General features: G+C 32.4%; 2 protein-coding genes across 3 annotated transcripts; one reads left to right on the top strand and one right to left on the bottom strand.

Annotated features, from left to right (window-relative positions):
• The first annotated feature begins 8,141 nt into the window (after positions 1-8,141).
• Positions 8,142-16,388, top strand: LOC124830504 (calcium-transporting ATPase 1-like). Its single transcript, XM_088098322.1, has 8 exons — positions 8,142-8,654; positions 9,674-9,728; positions 9,812-11,760; positions 12,959-13,117; positions 13,606-13,777; positions 13,888-14,186; positions 14,675-14,943; positions 15,997-16,388. The coding sequence occupies exons 1-7, from the start codon at positions 8,478-8,480 to the stop codon at positions 14,921-14,923; spliced, it is 3,060 nt and encodes a 1,019-aa protein (XP_087954448.1). The 5' UTR covers positions 8,142-8,477; the 3' UTR covers positions 14,924-14,943; positions 15,997-16,388.
• Positions 16,389-18,276: 1,888 nt separating this feature from the next.
• Positions 18,277-20,468, bottom strand: LOC124830518 (cyclin-D5-1). 2 transcript variants are annotated; one of them, XM_047304269.2, is made up of 5 exons: positions 19,847-20,467; positions 19,641-19,727; positions 19,222-19,513; positions 18,968-19,101; positions 18,277-18,869 (listed from the first exon to the last, which is right to left on the bottom strand). In XM_047304269.2, the coding sequence occupies exons 1-5, from the start codon at positions 20,084-20,086 to the stop codon at positions 18,684-18,686; spliced, it is 939 nt and encodes a 312-aa protein (XP_047160225.1). In that variant the 5' UTR covers positions 20,087-20,467; the 3' UTR covers positions 18,277-18,683. The 2 variants fall into 2 exon arrangements, with proteins under 2 accessions (XP_047160225.1, XP_047160234.1); XM_047304278.2 differs by lacking the exon at positions 19,641-19,727 and having other exon boundaries at positions 19,847-20,468.
• Between the last annotated feature and the right edge of the window lie 1,772 nt (positions 20,469-22,240).

The raw sequence follows: 22,240 nt of genomic DNA, 5'->3' as shown, positions 1-22,240 counted from the left end.
CTTTTGCTCCACATATTTTCCTTTTCCTTTTCAAATTTTATACAACCATAATTAATTAAAGGGGCATAATCAACCGGTTTATAACCTCTTTACATATATAAAAACCGATTTTTTTTTAAAATAGCATTATGTCTGGATAAATAATGCTAAACAAAATAAGTACATTTTATATGAAAAGAAAAATTATCTCAAAAATCATTTGGTATAAGAAGCTTTACCTTCCTAGACATTCATTATTGTTAGGAATAGTTTTAACGAACATGTATATAAAAATATAAATTGAAAAATTCAGGGGCCAAGCCAAGACCCCTAACTCCATGTGCTACGGGTCTACTAACTTACCATAAGTCATTGCAACTTTAAATATATGACGATGGTCAATTTAATCCCTACATTATTGGAATAAATTATGAAAGACTCGCTATAAATCACTCTTAAAAGCATATACGAAACATTCATCATTTTTTAAAGTTTAGCCTTGTTTATTTTTGCATTATGTTTAATTATTTCATAATTTTTCATAAGCTTTTTGTGTGTGTCTACATTTCCAACAATAGTTTGTTGTAGTATTAGTTTACAGTATATGAAAACTGATCTCGTGTTTGGAAACATAATTAAGGTGGTGAAGTAATCAATAGGATTAGTAAAAAATTAGATAAATATAAAATGTAAAATGTTAGATAATTGTATTTATAAATTGAAGTAAGAACACTTTGCAATTCTCTACAAAGGTGTTTTTATCTTAAAAAGTATAATTCGTATAAAAAAATGTATAAATACATTTTTTGTTACGTTGAATGTCTCAGTAACTAATTTTAACTTAGCTTTGCAAATACGACTTATAAATTTGTAGTAAGCGTTAACTTCAAGTTAATTTATGAATTTTTTTTAAAATATAACCTTATTTAATTATATTTGTATGTTGAGCTAGGAGATGATCAATATTTGTCTGAAAATGTTGAGTGATTTTGGGTGTGAAAGAAATTTAATGATGATTTGAACTTGGGACTTTGAATCAGTATAAGCAGAGAAGTTAAAATTTCTTTTGGATACATTGGAGAAGTTAAAAAAGGGACAAGAAGGGAGAGAAAACAACACGAGTGGCCAATTTCAAGTTTAACATGAACAAGTCAAGATTCTCGTGGAAATTTTAAAAGACGAAAATCAAAAGGCAAGTGGGTCTTGTTTTGCCGATGGATAATTTTTTTAATAGCAAAATGAGTCGATAACAATTTGTTTTTAATTTAAGACACACTGAATTTGTTTTTTTTTTTTGGAAAACTATATGCTGTGTAAAATTTAACATTCAATTAATGTTATATGACTGGGAAATTAATTATATGTACGTTTTTTGAGTTTTATTATTTGGATATTAAATTCTTAAATCGCATCTAACAGTGATATAATGTATAGTTATTTTTTCTTTAATTCTTTTATTTTTCTTATACACACTTTTAAAATAATCTTTGTATGAAATTGAATTGAGGTTAAACAGTAAAATTTATGTTGAGTATTTTACTCTTAATACAAAATTATAATAACCATAAACAAGAAAATAACGTATTTTTCTGTTTTTGACTTTTTCTTGAGAAGACGTCAAAAGATGAAACAAAAGACATCCATAGAACGCGTTGAAGTGTAATTGTTTAATGCATATGTTTGACATTATTGTACTTCTGCTGCAAATTTTTAATGCTCTAAAGTTCACTCAACTTTTGCATCTTTAATAATTGTGAGAAACCATCAGCGAGGGACCTTCGTGTTTTTGTCAAAGGATTTGTATGGATATACGAAGACAGCTTTGAAAGAGAAAGTCTTTTTCATTGTATAAGTGACGAGATTTGTGTGGATACAGTGTTTATTTATAAAATGGTTTTTTTCTTTTATTATTTTGTCCCTGACACACTGATTATGTTGAAACAAGTAGATGAAATTCGTTCTGCGTCGTAAGAAAATTGATTTTCTGTGATGAAGATAAAGCTTATTGTGCTGAGATGGGAACGTTTATGGGTTGGAAGGGAACGTTGAAGATGTAAAATCATATATAATAAATAATAATAATATATTATTTTTAATTACAAGTGTAATACAGTAATTTTATATTTTTATTTATCAATTTTTTTATCACATGTCAATTAAACAATTTATAAACTTTTCAGAAGCTTTATTTTCAAAATCACTTATTTTTCTTTTAAATTCTTAAAAAAACAATTAAAATTCATTCACTCAAATTTATCATATCTTTCTTCCTCAAATCTATCTTATAAAATAAATATACAGCAAATGATTGTATTTAAGATAATGCAAACATTAGATGCTATTAATAAATAAGGTTTTCGTTTTAAAATCACTTTATTATACTTAATTTGTAAGGTTAATGACTTATTTCACCTCCATAGTTTATTTATTTTTAGTTTAGCTTCTTTATTATTGAAAATTCTAATTTAGTTCCGCTTTTTTAAAAATATATCTTAATGTTTTTCTTCCATTGAATTAATAGAAACAACGTGTATAAATTGAAAACTAATTTAGGAATAAATTTTAGCATTTAAAGTCTTAGGATTCCAGGAAATTTTGAGTGATGAGAAGAATATCATACTTTCATTGTCCTTTAGATTGCATCATGTGTTCAACTTCCTATGAAATCAACTAGGGTGTTGCTACCTCCACCACCATCACACCTTTCTCCCTCCATCTTCTCTTTATTATTTTGTCCCTCACTAAAATTTTATTTAGGGTTATTTTTTTTTATTTTTACTCATTCACAACCTATTTCACTAATAACCTATTCTAGTCCCATACATGAGTAAAATACTTTTCTTTCATTTTAACATTATATTTCTTCCTCTTTTTCTTTCGTCGTTGTGAGATACTACAAGTTGCAAAGGTTGGTGGTTGTGGAAAGAATTATCAAGCAATCTCCCTCTCGTGGTGCAGTGTCACTCTCGTGGTGCAGTGCGTGTCGTGCTTCCTCGTATTTGAATAAACCTTGAAATAAAACCCTAAAATAAAAAATAAATGGAGGTGACATCCTTCAACGGATGTCAACATCCGTTGAAGATGTCACTTCCGTTTAAAGGTTACGTTTTTTATTTTAGAGCTTGTTTTATTAGGGGACATCCATTGATGCTCTGGACGCTCCTCGATGTTCCTCCACTCCACGGCGGCGACGCTCCTTCACACCATGGCGGCAATGGAAGCTTTCAAACCAAAAAAAAACTGGGAAGAAAAAGGAATGGAAGTGCGGGAGGTGGGGAGGTGAAACGCAAATGGGGAAAGGGGAAGAGAGTTTCGTGGGTGGGTGCTGGAAAAGTAAAATTAGGGTTTCAAGTTATTTAAAATAGGGTAAAAGTAAAAATATTTTTAACTTAAGGATATAATTGTATTTAAAATAATGTAGGAAGGTGGAGGAAGTATAAGGTGGTGGTGGAGGGAGCAACACCCAATCAACCAATACAAGATTTGGTGTTTGATCCACTTTAGATGAATTGGATTTACATTAAAATACTACTTAGCTTGATTTTGATAAATGTTTGACTATTTAATTTTCTGTTCAGCATCCAAAATATTAATTTAAAGAAAGATATTGTTCCCTCATCACCACAGTTTACTTCCTCCACCACTCCATTCCTTTTTACCCTTCTATTTATTTTTCCATTCTTATTTTATCCTTAATAAAATTTTAGGGTTAATATCTTTTAACCTCTAACCACTCTAATCTTTTTAACCTCTACACACTCTAATCCTCCACGCAGTGGGAACTCTTCTTCCTCCTCTTTTTGTTTCATGTTCTTCTTCTTCTTTTTCACACTTCTTCTTCTCATTCTAATTGTGGTATGAGAGTATGGTGGACTTTCATTAGTTAGTGTGCGAGATTGTAAGTGGTGGTGGAAGCAATTGATCAATATACAAGATCGATGTGGTGGGTGCGATGGTGTGGGAAGATTTGTCGTGAAGGAGGTGTGTAATAAACCCTAAAATGTAATCGTATAATCTTTAAACGGATGTGAACATCTGTCAACGGATGTCAACATCCGTTTAAGGGAAAACAGATGTCGATATCCGTTTTGCTTTAAACGGATGTTGACATCCGTTGACGGATGGTCACATCCGTTGACGGATGGTCACATCCGTTGACGGATGGTCACATCCGTTTAAAGATTATACGTTTATTTTCCAATTATTTTTATTAGTTTATCTTTTATATTAATTTTAAAGATATTTTAATAATGTAATTTATATATTTTGATGTATTATTTTTTAGAAGACAGATGTGCTGGAGTTGGGGGTGGGAATCTAAAAGAAAGAGAAGGAAAGTTGGTGGTGGGGCTGAGTGAAAAGTGAGTGGGTAGAAAAATAGGGTTTGAATTCAAAGTAAATAAATATGATTAAAAATAAAATAAAGGTTATTTTTGTAATTAATAAAAGGTTATTTTTATAATTAAAATTTTTTTAGAGAAGGTTGGGGAGGTGGAGGGAGAAGTGGTGGTGGTGGAGGAAGTAACACCCAAGATACAGATGTAAAAGTAGCTGGCCCAAAATAGGCCCAAATTATAGTAAATAAGATATTCGGTTTAAAAAACTTGTAGATATTCAAAATCGAATGCAAGGGTTTGATTTTTATGGCCTTTCGATTGAATAAAAAGAAATATTTATTAAAAAGAATATATCATTCATGTTATTCTGCATTTTGAAATGAAAAGCAAATAAAAATATCTTTTTTGATAAATACATAAAATTATAACATAAACTACCTATATCTCCGAAGAAAATACAAGGTTAATCCTAAATTTAAGAGATAAAACTTCAATGCAATAAGTAAGTTTGCATGTAGAAAGTTCCATTAACATAAAACGGCTTCATATAATAAATAATATTGATTAATAATCAATCTCTAACGCATACTAAATTATCATTCGTAATGAAATTTAACACAACTTTTATGCCAAATTAAACTTTCATGCAATGAAAGCTAACTACAACCCTTCAAAGACTCCCCATAATAGCTTAGCTGTGCACGTTACAACTAACTACATTATTCTTGGTTTGGCTTTTTAATTATATTTTATTGCCTCCATTTCTATCGAAAATGACTTAAAGGACTATGGTCCATTGAGGAAAAAATAAAGTAGATGAAAATAAAATTAAAATGTGTGGTCGAAGAAAAATAAGAACATAAATAAGGAAAAAAATGAAAAGAAAATGTATCTCCTACTAATTTCATTCCTCAAGATAGAAAATACTTTCTTTTGTACGAGAAATGTGAAACAATGTATTCTGTGGATTACGCAGTAAGTAACCCATGTAATACGTATATACATCACCGCATTTTGTAACCAATGAATGTGTCTCAAAAGTTGTGATACTGTTCTCGTGTATAAAGTATTGGTTTTTCGTTTATCGATATAAATGATACGTATAAAAAAGTTAATTTGACACGCGTATCTATACCCATAAAATATCGTAACTAACCGTATAAATAACCATATTATACTTGTAGGCGTGTGTTGCACGGTCACTGTGTACGGTACGTAACTATGCATATACTTTTCTTGATGGAAGAAAAAGAAAAGAGTAACAGCTTTCTTTTATACTTTGGCTTTTTTGTAGTTCACTTTCTAATTTTTAGTTATTTATCCACACATTTCTATATATAATTTTTGTGCTTTTATTTACGACAAATGTTAAAAGAGTTTCGCTTTATCTCTGTAATTTATTTGCTATCTTTTTTTCAGATATTCTTTTTTTCAGATAAACAAAAAAGAAAAGAGATTATTGATTATACCGTATTCTTTTGTTTACATGTGTTGCAGTTTTGTCAGCATCTGTGTGGCCATAATAATATAATGATAAATAAGAAAATTTGAAGCGAGGGTCCCACGTATGACATGGAATGCGCTGTCTGAAAGCTTCTTCTAACGTGCAGACATCAACAGCGTTTAAGCAGAAGTCCGTTCCCGTAACCAACACATCCGCCGGAAACTGTTTCCGTCCGAAGAAACAGGGCCCATTAGCCCACAACACCAGACATTTTCGTTTCATTCAATATCACAAGTCACCTTCAGTTTTAACATCAATTAATCTAAAATAATATTCAAGAAAAACTAAAAATTAACTAAAACTGACCTTCTTTCCAATATATATATATATTTTATTTATTTATGATTTTATTAGTAATTTTTCAATTGATTTAATCATAGTATTATAAATTTAAAATTTGCTAATAAGTAGTAAACTTATAAATCGGTGTCCCTTGAATATTACAATTTCACTGAATCGTAGTTATTCAAATAGACTCGATAATTCTGTATTGTTTAATTGTTTAAAAGTCTACGACAGTTTATACATTTGACATACTTATTTTAAGGATAACAAAATTCTGAATTACATTATAGATAATATTTAAGATATTATTTCGATAAATTTAAACTTTGAATAATAATATTGTTTCGATTGTAATGATATGAAGGTAAGTCGTTCTTGCTTTGCTCTGCTTCGATCATTTAATCTTCTTTAAGAACTCAATCTATTTTGATGGATTTTGACACGCAAAAGACACTCTAACGCTTAAGTCAGATATATTTCGTATAGATGTTTCTATTTTATTAGGATAAATAAAAATGTCTGTACATTAACCACATATTTGATATGACAATCAAACTATTAATGCGATATATTCATATTGCATACCGACAGTCAAATCATTAATGTCGTCAATCAAACAATTAATGTCTACTAATATACTTGCTAACTACTCATAAATCACCGTTGCATTTTTGATTAAATTTTAATTACCTAAAGCGGCTGCTTCGATCCACTGGTCAGTTGATTCTCATTATAACGACGAGCCATATATTTTATACAATACAAATATATTTATATTTTTTCAAATTATCATAATAAGTTTTCGTGGTATTACAAATTGTATTTTTGTATTTTATTTATCATTTGTGTTTATCAAATCACAATAATAAATCTATAAATAACGTTTAGAATTATAAATATGATAATAATAATGAATAAAACATTTACACATTTTCTTATTGAATATTTTTATAATTTTATTATAATAATATCTATATTGAGATTGTTGAAAATTAAAGTGGAAATCTAATTTTTACACTAAATAAAAATGAAAAGATTTAACTTGACAAACCAATCATCTTAAAGTTTTAAAAATGATGTAATTAATTTTTTATTGATGTGATATTTTATAATAAATCTCCCCAAAAAGATTCGTCAAAATTAAAAATGTTGATTTTATTTTATTTAAATTTTAGATAAAATAAAATTGTATTTGATCTTTAATATTTAATTTTGGTTACTTTCTAATACAACAGTTACATTTTTAAAAATGTTTATTCCATAAACTAAAGACATATATGGATGTCATATAATAATTCATAATAGAATTTCGTTTCTCACATGAAAATACTGAAGAAGGATATTTAATACATCTACCGAATATATATATTATTTAGAAAAAAATGTTCGAAGACAAAAATTAATTTAACCTAAAGACAAACTAGATTGGGTTTCAAATATTGTTAATTGTAATATATGAAACACCTTTTAATCGTGAATAGTGTTTACCTTCATTTTTTAAAGTAAGATAAAGGAAAATATTTTATAATATACTTTATCAGTTTTTTCATTACATGATAATATCAAGAGATATAAACTATAAATAAGTGATTAAATTTATAATTTTATTTGATATCTAAAAAATTATTTTAATGTTAAGAACTGTTTTATACTATAAGAAAGTAATAAAAAGTAATAAAAGGATGCTTTTTCTTATTTTATCCGGCTATCGATTAAAAGAAAAATCACCAACAACTTAGGTTCAATTTGATTGGCAGTGTCAGACTGTTAGGTTTCGCTTTCTTGCGCAATTAATAACTACTTTTACTATAATTATTAGCAAATGTTAACGTCAATTTTAAATTTGAAGTATTTTGCAACCGTCCTCGAAAAGCAAATCATTTTTTATTGAAAAAGAAAACATTCATGATGTAAACGCGAAAAACTGTTTTTGATAAAATTTAATTGGTAATTATCTGGTAAAAAATAATCAAGAAACTAAACATAGACAGTAGATGCAGATCTGGCTATAAAATATTATAATAAAGTTATTTTTAATTTGGTTTAATTTTACATGGGTCACACTATTTGTGTTGGAGGAGAGTAAAGGGTGGGTTAGTGAAGTTGACGATTGCTTTGTTCTGTTTGGTCTTGTCTCTGATTCTTCTGTTTCAAGTCCATAGAATAGAATACGAGATTTCCTCACTCAGAAGCTTTTTTGTGTTGTATCTTTCACAAAAGTAGCTTACTGTCTCCGCAGATTTTTTTTTCTGCTATTCTCCTACTTTTACATCAACAGTACAAATTGCTTCGTTACAAAAACGTTGCTGTAGTTGTGGTTATTGTTGAATGAGCTAGGAGCAAGGTTTTGTGGGAAGGAAGAGAGTAGATAGATGGAGAGTTACCTGAATGAGAATTTTGGGGATGTGAAGGCCAAAAACTCGTCGGAAGAAGCGCTTCAGAGATGGAGGAAAGCTTGTTGGCTCGTTAAGAACCACAAGAGGAGGTTTCGTTTCACTGCTAACCTCTCCAAGCGATTTGAGGCTGAAGCTATCAGACGCTCTAATCAGGTTTCTTAATTGTTTTTGTTTTTTTTTATTACCTCATTTTGCTTTACGTTTTTTCCTGCCAGATCAAGACAAGTCAGAACTAAAATTCACTTTTACTTCTTCGTTTGGCGTTTTGTGTCCGCGAATCTGGATATGTTTACTTTTTTAAGAAAAAAATTAACGGTAATTGTTTATTGTTAATCTGTAAAGATGAAATCTGATATGGTTCGAGTTGAGCCAGGCATTTTTTGGTAAGTGGAATGGTCGGAGATTAATGATTCTCCTTAAATTAATTTTACTTCAACACCAGTAGAGAGAGCACTGATTACTTTTATCCAGAAATTAGTAGTTGATGTTTGATGCTTGTGGTAGTTCTAATGCAATGGTCGTGAATATTATCTTCTTTGCCACGCACTTGTGACATTCACTATGTTTGGCTGTTCTGCTTGGTTGGACTGAGATATAGAACCCTTTTAACTGGGATGTGAATTACTTGAAAACTTCCGACTTATTTTCTCCTCATCCTTTTGTTTGCAAAACTGGGAAATGGAATCAATATTAGTTGTAGGTCTAAACATTATATTTACATTGGTCCACTTTATTGCTAATTTTCACAACTTTCCTTTTCTTTCTGTCTACGGTTTTAAGACTGGCCTATGCTGCATATCGTTTTGGTTTTGGGACTGGGTCATTACTTTTAATTTTAGGGTAATAAGTTTGATCAAATGACAATGAATAACTATAAAGTACAATCTCAAGAATACCTATCCTTGATGCTCTGTGGGGATTTGTGTTTTAGGGGATAAATTGCCAATTTTCTCAACTTGCATAGCCATTTATTCTCAACATACTTCAGCATTCATACTTAAGTTTGAGCATGTAACACTTGGAATTCCAAGACATTAATTTTGAATAAGAAAACAAGTCTTGGAAGGATTGGAATGAATATATGTCCCCTCGCTGCCTTGTGCATCCCAAGATTACTCTAATAGCTTAATTCCATGATCTCTTGATTTCCCTTTCACCACTATACATCACAGGAAAAGTTCAGAGTTGCAGTGTTGGTTTCACAAGCTGCTCTTCAGTTTATTCATGGTAAGGAATTCAACTCGAACGCACTTCAAATTTTTTTTTGAAAGTTTCATTTTAAGACAATAAACAAGTCTGTACTTCTTCAGGTCTAAATTTGTCAACTGAGTACACTGTACCAGAAGAAGTTAAAACCGCGGGCTTTGAAATTTGTGCTGATGAGTTGGGATCGATTGTTGAGGGACGTGATGTGAAAAAGTTGAAAATTCATGGTGGCGTTGAGGGTATCACAAACAAACTAAATACCTCGGTTGATGATGGGATATCAACATCTGAGCACTTGCTCAATCAGAGAAAAGAAATTTATGGAGTTAATAAATTTACTGAAAGTCCAGCTCGTGGATTCTGGGTTTTTGTATGGGAAGCCCTTCAGGATACAACCCTCATGATACTTGCTGTCTGTGCCTTGGTCTCTTTAGTGGTTGGTATAGTAATGGAAGGGTGGCCCAAAGGTGCACAGGATGGAATTGGTATTGTTGCTAGCATATTGCTTGTAGTGTTTGTCACTGCCACAAGTGATTACCGACAATCACTGCAGTTTAAGGATCTAGATAAAGAGAAGAAGAAAATTACAGTTCAGGTAACGAGAAATGGCTGTAGGCAGAAGCTTTCAATATATGATCTGCTTCCTGGTGATATTGTCCATCTAAATATTGGAGATCAGGTACCTGCTGATGGGCTTTTCGTGTGTGGTTTCTCTGTGTTAATAAATGAATCAAGCTTGACGGGGGAAAGTGAACCAGTCAATGTCAATGAACTTAATCCCTTTCTGCTGTCTGGAACCAAAGTCCAAGATGGATCATGCAAGATGCTTGTGACCACTGTTGGAATGAGGACCCAGTGGGGTAAACTAATGGCTACTCTTAGTGAAGGGGGAGATGATGAAACACCTTTACAGGTAAAACTGAATGGTGTTGCTACCATTATTGGGAAAATAGGCCTCTTTTTTGCAGTTGTGACCTTTTCTGTGTTGGTCCAAGGGCTATTTAGCCGCAAGCTGCGAGAAGGATCCCAGTGGACATGGTCTGGTGATGATGCTATGGAAATTGTGGAATTCTTTGCTATTGCTGTTACTATTGTTGTTGTTGCAGTTCCTGAAGGTTTACCTTTAGCAGTAACATTAAGCCTTGCTTTTGCAATGAAAAAGATGATGAATGATAAGGCACTTGTTCGTCACTTGGCTGCTTGTGAGACAATGGGATCTGCAACTACCATATGCAGTGACAAGACTGGCACACTAACTACTAACCATATGACTGTTGTAAAAGCTTATATATGTGGGAAGATTAAAGAAGTAAACAGTTCTAAGGTCTCTTCTGATTTCTCATCTGATATTCACGATTCTTCTGTAGCAATTCTACTTGAATCAATATTTAACAACACGGGAGGAGAGGTTGTCAAAAACAAAGATGAGAAGATTGAAATTCTGGGGTCGCCAACTGAGACTGCACTTTTAGAATTTGGACTGTCACTTGGTGGTGATTTCCTAAAGGAACGACAAAGGTCAAAACTTGTGAAAGTTGAGCCGTTTAATTCTATAAAGAAGCGCATGGGGGTAGTTTTACAGCTTCCTGATGGTGGTTTCAGAGCACATTGTAAAGGTGCCTCTGAAATAGTTCTAGCTGCATGTGACAAAGTTGTGGACTCAAGGGGCGAGGTTGTTCCACTCAATGAAGACTCCATCAATCACATGAATAATATCATTGAGACATTCGCTGGTGAAGCTCTCCGAACACTTTGCCTTGCTTACAAGGATATTCATGATGAATTTTCTGTTGGAACTCCTATTCCTACTAGTGGCTACGCCTGTATAGGAATTGTGGGTATCAAAGATCCAGTTCGTCCTGGTGTTCGAGAGTCTGTTGCCATTTGTAGGTCAGCTGGTATTGTTGTTAGAATGGTTACTGGAGATAACATAAATACAGCAAAGGCAATTGCTAGAGAATGTGGAATTTTAACGGATGGTATTGCAATTGAAGGCCCTGAGTTTCGTGAGAAGACTGAGGAGGAATTGCTTGACATCATTCCGAAGATTCAGGTGTGTACATGTCATTTAATCGATTTTTCAAAAATCTAGATAGAGGTTTTGCTTGAACATGCCAATATCATAAAAGAACAATTCATAAAAAAATCCCATTTGAAGTTTGAAATTTCTTTTACTGCCTATGCAAAATTATTGTTGTGTTTTATATGTGCTGTAAATTACAGTATAATTATTTAAATATGTCATCCACCAAGGGGTCGTATTAAATTGGGATTTTAAAAAACATTGTAAAAATAGTCTTGTAGAATTTAAAAGATTTTGTAAGAATGTAATGGTTTTTTAAAGATATTTTAAAAGACTTTTAGGAATAGGATTTTATAATTTGGATTCTGAAGGATTTATAAAATATAAAATCATAAGATTTTATGGTACCATGTATCTTTGCCTTTTTATGTTGAAGTCCACTTTTACCTATTATCTTATCTTGAAAAATTAGGATAATCAAAGTGCAATTTAGTTGTAGCCAAGACAAACAACACTTGATATCAGGCTACTAGGTAGAGGTGACAAAAAGTGCGTCTTGGTCCATCTTGACGGACCACCTAACAAATTTGTGCTAGCCTACACTGTATTCTAAATGGTCTGCAATTTTCAGACCCAATCTGACCCTATGTCATCAAATCATTTTGGTCCACTTTTAAAAAATAAAAATAAAAATTAAAAAAGTGTACTTTTAAAATTCATATTAATAAAATTAATTTTAATTTTAGATATAATCATTTGATATATAAATTCTAATACGTATAGTTGTTTTAATAAAATACTACTCTTTCATAGTTGTTTTATTTTTTTAATATAGTTACTATTTTATAAACAAGATTAGCTAGTAAGCCAAGAGTCGTTTGGTTGAGGCCGGGGCTAATCAGGTTGGGCTAAAAATGGTACGATTCAGTTTAGGCCACAATATTAAATTACCTGACATGGATTACTTTTCGGGCTCCTTCAATCAGTCCTTCAAGCTAAGTTCATTTTGATATTTGTACTACTAAGCCGTTAATGAGAATAGTTTGCCAAAAGCTAATTCTTTTGGTAACAAATGGATACCAGTGATGGACCATGAGAATACACTGGGTGAATGTTGAGCGTTGAATGTAACAGTTTGGGGTTACATTGAATGTAACAGTTTGGGGTCCTACATTACTCTTCTCCAAGAAGAAATTCTTCTACAATTACGTGATGTCTATATCTGCAGGTAATGGCCCGATCTTCACCAATGGATAAACATACCCTGGTGAAACACTTAAGGACAACATTTCAAGAGGTAGTTTCAGTTACTGGTGATGGAACAAATGATGCTCCAGCACTTCATGAAGCAGATATTGGACTTGCAATGGGCATTGCTGGAACTGAGGTATGCCAAAACAACTCTCTCTTGATCTTGTCTTAGTTAATGTCTTTCTTTAATTTGAAAGCATGAATGGTTTTTTTTGAGTCAGATGTTCTTTTTGCTTCTACTTTTCATGGGGAATTAGGTAATTGGATTTAGCGGCTATGTTTCATCGTCTTTATTTCCAAATGCAACTTGAATGTTTTGGGAGAAATGTTGTTTGAGTTCTCTAATATGTATGCCTAGATGTAAAGTGCTTATTACTTCCATGTTCGTTTTAGCCTAATTTTCGGAAATAATAATTTTTTTAAATCTAGTTCAGCGAGTTGATAAAGAAGCTGTTAGTAGTTCCTTAAAAAAACATGAACTTTTGCTCTGTATTTTTTATACTTATTATCCGTATTCCTGAACGATTCATTGGTTGCTAGTGGAGGGTTTTGATCCTTGAAATCATTATGCTGAATTGTACTTGATAATATATTTCGTAAACTTCTTTATTTTATCAATTTCAGGTGGCAAAAGAAAGTGCTGACGTAATAATTCTAGATGATAATTTTTCCACTATTGTGACCGTAGCCAAATGGGGCCGCTCGGTCTACATAAACATTCAGAAATTTGTGCAGTTTCAGCTAACTGTTAATGTAGTTGCTTTGATCGTCAATTTCTCTTCTGCCTGTTTGACTGGTAATCATGATGCTGCCCGTTTTTAACTTTCTGATCAAAATTTTCTTTTTATTTTTAGATGCAATTTATTACTTTTGTCTCATTTTCCCCCTTCATATATGAATTACTAGGAAATGCTCCTCTCACTGCTGTTCAACTTCTTTGGGTCAACATGATTATGGACACTCTTGGAGCACTTGCACTTGCCACTGAACCTCCTAACGATGAGTTGATGAAAAGACCACCTGTTGGTAGGAAAGGAAACTTCATCAGTAATGTGATGTGGAGGAATATCTTGGGACAGTCTATATATCAATTTGTCGTAATATGGTTCCTACAGACCAGAGGAAAAGCAGCATTTCATCTTCATGGCCCAGATTCTGATATGACATTGAATACACTTATTTTCAACTCATTCGTATTCTGTCAGGTAAATTTAAAAGCATTGGACTATTTCAGTGTCTGTCTTTCTTTGCTCTGATATGGTCCTGAAGTTGAATGGCAGAAATTATATTAATTGAAAATTCTGACTGGCTTTGGAGACTTCTTTTTGTAGTTACTGATTTCTTTTTCTGTTTCCATTTTTTTTTCTTGTTAAATTTAGAGGACCAAATTTAAACTATGTACCATCTTTGAATGCTTGTTATCTGGATATAATTTCATGTTCAGACTTTGCTTTTTCCTTTTTCACCTTTGTAGTTTATACGAATAGAAGTATGTTTTCCTATTGTCAATCATAAAATATTCACAATATTTTTTCAAAACTAATTTCCTGAATTCTTTCTTCAGTCAAATATTTTTCTAAATCTTCAATTGAGTGTACGAGGAGTGAAATTCATTAATAGAATGTTCTGACTGTAACTCCTTCTGATTATTATACTTTATATGATGATCATTGTTATTCAAATATATTGGTAGGTTTTCAATGAGATTAGCTCCAGAGATATGGAGAGGATAAATGTGTTTGAAGGTATATTGAAGAATTATGTGTTCGTAGCTGTGCTCACTTGCACTGTGGTCTTCCAAATTATTATTGTTGAATTTTTGGGCACCTATGCAAACACATCTCCACTTAGTTTGAAGCAGTGGTTCGGTAGCGTTCTCTTTGGAGTCTTTGGCATGCCAATTGCGGCAGCTCTAAAGATGATCCCCGTGGGATCTGTCTAAAATCAATGCAGACAAATTAGGTACCGTCTCTGCTCTCACTCGTAAATCAATGCTCTTTTTTTATCCTAGTATCTTGAACGACACCTATCAAACAAACAGTTTTATATGCATGAAATTTCCATAAGCTGACAAATAAGAAGCTAGATTTGGTATTTGTTCCTGGTTTCAAAATAAAAAATGTATACATTTTTCATGATTCTCAAGTTAAACTGACTTGTTTTAAGTAAATTGAAACTTTTTATATAACAAGGTGAGTTTGCAGTATAGAGATTCTAATTTCTGTTTGCTTCCAGTATGTTATTATTTTTATTATTATGACAACAGCATTAGCAGGGATGTCCTCCCACAATTTCTTTCTATTTAGTATCTAAGTCATAGAATTGACGAGTTTGCAAGAGGCTTGTGCATTTTCTCGATGCGTCTTTGTTAGATAATTGATTGCTGCTTATGTTTGAATTGCGTTTTCTCGGCAAGACCAAGGTAATAATATTAGTTTAAGCTTTTAGTTATCGTGACCATCAGCAGATCAAACGCAGGAGCTTACCCTGGTTGGATTCTTCTAGGTAATGAGATTGGAGATCAAAGCTTCTGATATTTCCAATTATGATTTTCAGTCGCACTGAACTCAGCGTGAATGACTATGTATCAAGTTAAAATGCAAAAGAAAATTTATGCAATACCTTTCTCCTCTTAGCTCATAGTAATTGTGAAAGAAACTTGTATTTCTACGAGTTTTAGACTCCAGTTTACTGAATCAATTGTTGGTGTAATCAGTAGAGTTACTTTTGGGAAATTAAACTAGGGAAGTTCTCTAGGTTCCAAGCAGGCAAGGTAGCTTCAGTTATGAGTATACAGGATACTGCTTGGTGTCTGTCCTAATGAGAAGGAAAACAATCACCAACCTAGATGATTTTGAGAATATTTTCATTGGCCTGGATCAATAAAGAAAACTTGGCTTTTGCATATGGTGGGAAGAGGGGGTTGAATTATGTTTAGTGTACACGTATGTCTGTACAAATTATCTCTGGCAGGTTGGTTCCCCCGTCTGATCAAAGTTAATTTTGATTATGCAGTTAGCCAGGAAAATTTGTGGATGCCCATTATTTTTTGAAGACCAGAAGGGCAATGCCCAGGAGTAAAAAGTGCTTCCATTCAATCCTAAAGAAGCAGTGATGGCTGCACACAAACTTTGGCTTCTCAGAGTTTTCAGGTACTCGATGGATCGGAGTTCAGTAGGTCTGTTATAAGAGAATTGCATTTGCTCTAGTTCTGCACAATGTACATTGTTCTGTGAATTGGGCAGCTCCCTCTGTAGTTCCTAAAGAAGGTTTGATGTCTTTTCTTCGGTACTCATAATTTAGTGTTGAGGCCGTTGGAACAAAATTATTTTATTGTTTGAAACTAGTACCTGGTCAAGATTTTAATCTTAAACTAACTAAAATACAAAGCCGTTAAAGAATTTCAACACAGCTCATTACAACATCTACCTTGACTGGGTGCTTTCACCTGGCTACTCGCAGGGTGCCTTAAAAAAGTTACCTTTAAATGCAAATTTAAATATGTCTACCCTTTCTTTCTTCCTACAGAAACTTCATTCTGAGTCCAAACTAGGGTTAATGATTATCTCTTGCAATCAACAAAGTAATTTTATTTATTAAATAAGCGAATAAACCTCGATGATTGTCAAAGAGTTAATCAAGACCAAAAATTATGAACATATGATTGTCAAAGACCCATAATAAGAAAAAAAAATATAGTAAATAGGACAAGAGCAGCTTGTTTTTGGTTACCACATATTTTGTCTTGGACGCTGAATATTAAACATTATATTTTTATTGTTTTAAAGTTTGTGATATTTTGGCGGTTAATTTGATGTGGTACTTACAGTCATATCATACTGAAGCCGTATTACACGGATTTTTGTATATGGTGAGTCATCTGAAATCAGACTCTGTTTGAGTTAGTAAAAGAAGACATAAATAGTATATCTTGGCTCAACCATGAACTATCTGCATCGAAGATACTTCTCCTATGTATAGTTTATTGAGTACAAGTACTACTTTGACCGCTGACACCAATCATTTCTCACGGACTTCATATTGACCCTTCAACTCTTCTACATTCATCATTCTTTCTTGTTCTAAAATTGTGGAGAAGGGACGGAGCATCACCAACATCTCTCATCCTACACTTTAGGCTTATCAAAATCTTAGGAGAGTCAGTTTCAATTATTATAAAGATATGTTCAGATAATTTTTTTTAAGTAGTTTAAAAATGAGTAAATAAGTTTCAACAGTGACTGTTAATTTATCACAAGTTAAATTTAAAACTTATAATAATTTTTCTAGAAATTAGTTTATAGGTTTTGTAATAAAACTTTTCAAAGAACTTAATGTAGAGAAAAATAAAATAATGAAATAAACATTTTTATAAGCCAAATCCAACAAGTGGTTTATCAAAACATTTTAAATTTTTTTATAAAAATTTACTTATCTCAATTATAAATTAATTGTAACTTACAGAAAAGAAAAAACACCTTTACTTTTTTTTATATATAAATATTTATGGAGAAGTTTGTCCAAATATTTTTATAAATAAATTAGTTTAATTTATAGGAGAAAAAGTTCCCCTAAAAGTGTTAAGAAAAAGTTTGCTCTAACAGTCTTCCCACTAATAATCAAATAAATGAGATAAAAGAAAGAAACTTTGCATGCAAGCATCTTTTTTTTTTTCCAAAAAAAAGTGGTTGAATTTACAAATATTCTTCTCTATCTCAACCAAGTAAGAGAAGAGCTTGTTCTGGACAAAAACGGTTTGAGGCACCAATTTGTTTCGTTTCAGCATTTATCTTTTCTTTTACACTCTGTAAATGATGTCGTGTAAACAAGAGTACAGCAAGTTAGAATGTTTGTTAGAGTAATCCTGGGAGGGTACAAAAGTCCGTTGCTGCATTCAAAGCATAATGAACATAGAAATCTTTTTGATTCCACAAACACTAACTGAGGTTTGATGACCCATGAACACAACGAAGCCATGTAAAAATTTGCAGGCAAAAGGGTAGGTCCCGCCTTAAAAGCAGTCAGACATTCAAACAAATCCAATCACATTCATCCTTACAAAACTTTTATGATGGCCATTATGCAACATAGACCATGCACCCAAACAAACCAACACAGTTTTCCCTTCCCGCTTTCACCCTTTTTCAAGACACTACCAAGCATCCCAAGCATCCATCAAAACTTAGGTTGCAAGAGATATTATGACAAAACAAAATCCGCTATGAAGAAGCAATGAAGGTTAAAATGATTAACCGAAACAAAAAAAAAAAGAAAAAATGATAATAACAGTAAGAATGGAGAAAAATCACAATAAATTATAAGGGTAAAAGAGGACAAACAATGTCCTAAGTCCTAACTGGCTGCTTCTGATTCTGCAGCTTTCTAGATCAGCATCTGGCCTTTTGTGTTTACCTGGTGATTTGATTTGAACACTTCAACTAAAATATGTATCCCAAACCCTGAATTTTTATTCTTGCTTCCTCCTTTTTCTTCTTTGCCTTGCTGGTTACTCAGGAAGACACCAAATCAATACTAAAAAACTTTTCTTGCACCAACAATCAATACCTTTCACATGTGGGTTTAACTTTCACCCCCTCTATCTCTGGGTGAGATTAATGCTAGAACTAATCAAGAATGCCAAAACATAATCTTCACAATTAAATAATTAGACCTTAAAAAATATTGAAAAAATTTGGATTTTTCTAGCCCTGTCCCTTCTTCCCATGACTACTTCCTTCATCACTGAATGTGAGTCTTCTTCTCTTTGCCATTGCTGCGGAAGAAGTAACTCTGGAGCTGTCAGTCACGTCGATTGGCGTGTGCGTGTCCCTTTTGGTCTCCTCCTCCTGTAATCTTTGAATTAGATTGTAGTACTCCAATACATCTTTCTGCGAAGAAAACAAACCAAAAGGGGCATAAATTAATTCGGAGTATCCATTAGCTTATATGTTTATGTTTTAGTTTTAAAAAACAACACAAAACTTACAGGTTCTAGAAGCCTATGTTGAGGAATTGAACTCATCTTCAACTCCACCTCCTCCATCGTCATTTTTTGATCCATTGCCACTAATGTAGCAGCCGCTGCAATAACTGATGGTTTTTGATCCATTAAATTTACCTCTGCACAAGAGAACAGATATCTGCTAAATGCCTATGGAATGTGACTCATTGAATGTTTTTGTCAAAAAGTTAACTTAAAAGCCATAAGATAGAAAGGAAAGGCCGGTGCTCGTGATTCACCTTTCATAGTGGTAAAGATGAGTTGCATGGTCTTGGAAAAAGTAGGACTTGGTGGAGATTCTTTACAGAACTTTGTGATGAAATAGGAAAGAAAATCAAAGGGAGTGATGATACCCATTTCCCACTCCAATGTGGTGAGCACCAAGAGCTCCATTTTCTGAATCACTTTTCCCTCAAAGGAATAGTCTTCCGATTTGAACTCTGATAGCTCTGGCACATTGCACTCCTCCATCTTTGCAGCCAAAGAGAGACATGCAATTGAAAGCAACCGAATTGCCCACCACTTTTCACTCTGCACAAAAATGAAGCATTCGACCAAAAGGGTAAGTAAGGAATAATTAAGATCAATGAAGAAGAGCGATAAAAGATTGAATGCTGTCATTAATTGGAAGAGTAACATAACGTTTTAGCTTACATACATCAATGGACCGTCTAGAAAGAAATCGATCGAAGTATGTGACTGACAAATAAGCCGTTTCGAAGCGAAAACCCAATGTTGCTCTTGTCTAATGAACAACAAAATTAAAAAGGAACAAACAAAAGAAAATCAAGATCGAGTTTCCTAATGCAGTTTCATTAATGAAGCTCAATGGAAAGTACAAGTAAAATGGGTCGTTGGACTAACTTTGAGAATCCAATTGATTGCCTCCAAGCGTGCACGCTTCATCCAGTCCCCAAACACCAAACTTTCGTCCCTTCTGAACCCAAGAACGATCTCTCTCTCAACCAAAATCCCCACATACTCATCCTCCGAAACCCCACAATCATGCCGTGATCCAACCAATTGGCATTCTAATTCATCACCTCCTTCTTCCAAACACGTATCGTTTTCTTGGCACAGAAGGCTGGACGAAAGATCATCCATTTGGGGGAAAAAGAGTTTTCTGAAAAGAGATTCGACGACCCAATTGAACAACAATGCAGAAAAAGTCGTCTCTGAAATGTTTTATATGATATATGATTGAGTAATTAAGCCACTTCACCAAAGAGTTTAGAATTAAGGACGAAAGATGAGGCTATGATTTAGGTGGAAATCTTAGAGCTGTTGTAGCGGTTACAGTTTGGGAACATTGATTATGTTGTCTTGGGCAATGAGGCTTAGTAAGAAAGGCGAGATTTTAGTTCCGAGGGAGTGATAGAGTGAGTGAATGACCGTGTCGTTGTTGTTGTTGTTATGTTTCGGTGTTCAAGGTGTGATGTTGGGTTGGGTGAGTGTTGAGGATGATGAGGTTTTGATTTCAGTTTGACCCATAAAGTCTTTGCGTTTTGAGTGCCACTGTCGACTCACTTGCGCTTCCGCAGCGCGTGGTGAGCAAAAACCCACAGGGCCTGTGTCCGGGTCGGGTCGGGTTGCTTGAACCCTGAGTGGGCCCTGCCCTAAACCTGAGGTCTAAGAAGCGGGCCGGGCTTTTAATAGAAAGCATGACGGAGGGTCCGGAAGAAGAAACAATCCTTAGGGTAATAGTTTGACCGGTCAAACATGGCCATTTCTCTTTCAACAAAAAAAAATTGAAAAAACTTGTTCAGTGATCAGAAGTTCCGATGTTCCAGCATATCCATCAATGGCATACACCATTCATAAGTGCCGATTTTCGTACAATAAATCCATCATGTACTTTATCATTCACCCATATTTTTAATATATATACACACATAATCTTAAGAACAACCATGTGTTTGTCAGAGAATATGGAAAACAAATAACGAAATACAAATAAAAAGTTATTTATTTAATAAGAAAGATAGATTGAATATTCTCTTTTTTTAAGGGGAGCGCGGGAGAGAGAAACTAAACCTAATCCTCAGAAAAAAATGGCATGGATAAGCATAAATGATTCATGCGACACTCTTGAAAGATGACAGTGTAATTCATAGCTGTTTGAATCTTTACGTTTACTGTTTTTTAACTGTTTTTTAATTTCCGGTAAATAACATTTTGTTTCTGTTTATATAATTGTCGATTTATGGCGTTTTTTTAGCGGATAAAATCATTCTAAAGTCTCCTTGTCAACTCTTTTTTTAAAAGAAAAATAAAATATTATTTTAAAAAGAAATAGTCATTTATTGTAACGTGCCATTTAACTTAATATAGGCACATGTAATATATATACATATACATATATTGAATAATTGAAATAAACAATGAATTAACTTTTAAAAAATATTAAGTCAACCTTACTTGTATTTAAATAATTAAAATAATTGTTATTTTCTTTCCTTATTCTTGCTTAACGAGAAAAAAAAATATCGAACTTTTTGTTTTATTATGTTTGAGTTATAATATATTATTTCCGCAAAAATATAGTAAAATATAGTTCTTTTTAACAATTCAGAGCATTTTTAAATTTTTTTTTTAAAAAAAATTATTCTATTTATTTCAACGTTCAAATAAGATTCAAAGCACTCAATTACAGGTATTTAGATGTTGCAATCATTTGATCATTTTAACCATGATCATTCAAAATTCTAAATGTTATTCAATTTATTAAAAGTGCACTTCATTAATATTAAATCTAACAATTGTATATCAAACTTGATTAAAATTTGACTTTTTTTATTCAACAAACACTATTTTTTAGTCAAACCAACTATAGTTATCCAATATTACATAGTTATTCACAAAATTATCATTAACTTCTTAGTTTTATACATGCATAACTTAATTATCTAATTTCACATTTAACTCAAGCATACTAAATTACAATAGATAACTTTTCTTAAAAGTAACTTCTACTCAATCAATAATTGAGGAGCCATAGAAAAACACCAAAATATAAAATAACACACACACACACAAAAAGAAAATGAACCAAAAGCTAAATTAGTTTACATACTCACTTTTTAAACTTACTAAATAAATATTAAACTCAAACATTAAACAAAATAAAAAATATGTTTTTGAAAGAAAAATGTATTTACTCCAAAAATAAATCTAATGGGACAAATCGCTTCTTTAACTTCTTATTTTATTTTATAAACTCTCAAATAACAATGGTAAAATAAATAGTATAAAATGATA

The sequence above is a fragment of the Vigna umbellata genome, chromosome 9 (genome assembly GCF_029865625.1).
Source record: "Vigna umbellata cultivar VRB3 chromosome 9, Vumbellata_1.0, whole genome shotgun sequence".
Taxonomy (NCBI): domain Eukaryota; kingdom Viridiplantae; phylum Streptophyta; class Magnoliopsida; order Fabales; family Fabaceae; genus Vigna; species Vigna umbellata.
The sequence above is the reverse complement of the archived record's forward strand: the minus strand, read 5'-3'. Positions and strand labels throughout refer to the sequence as shown.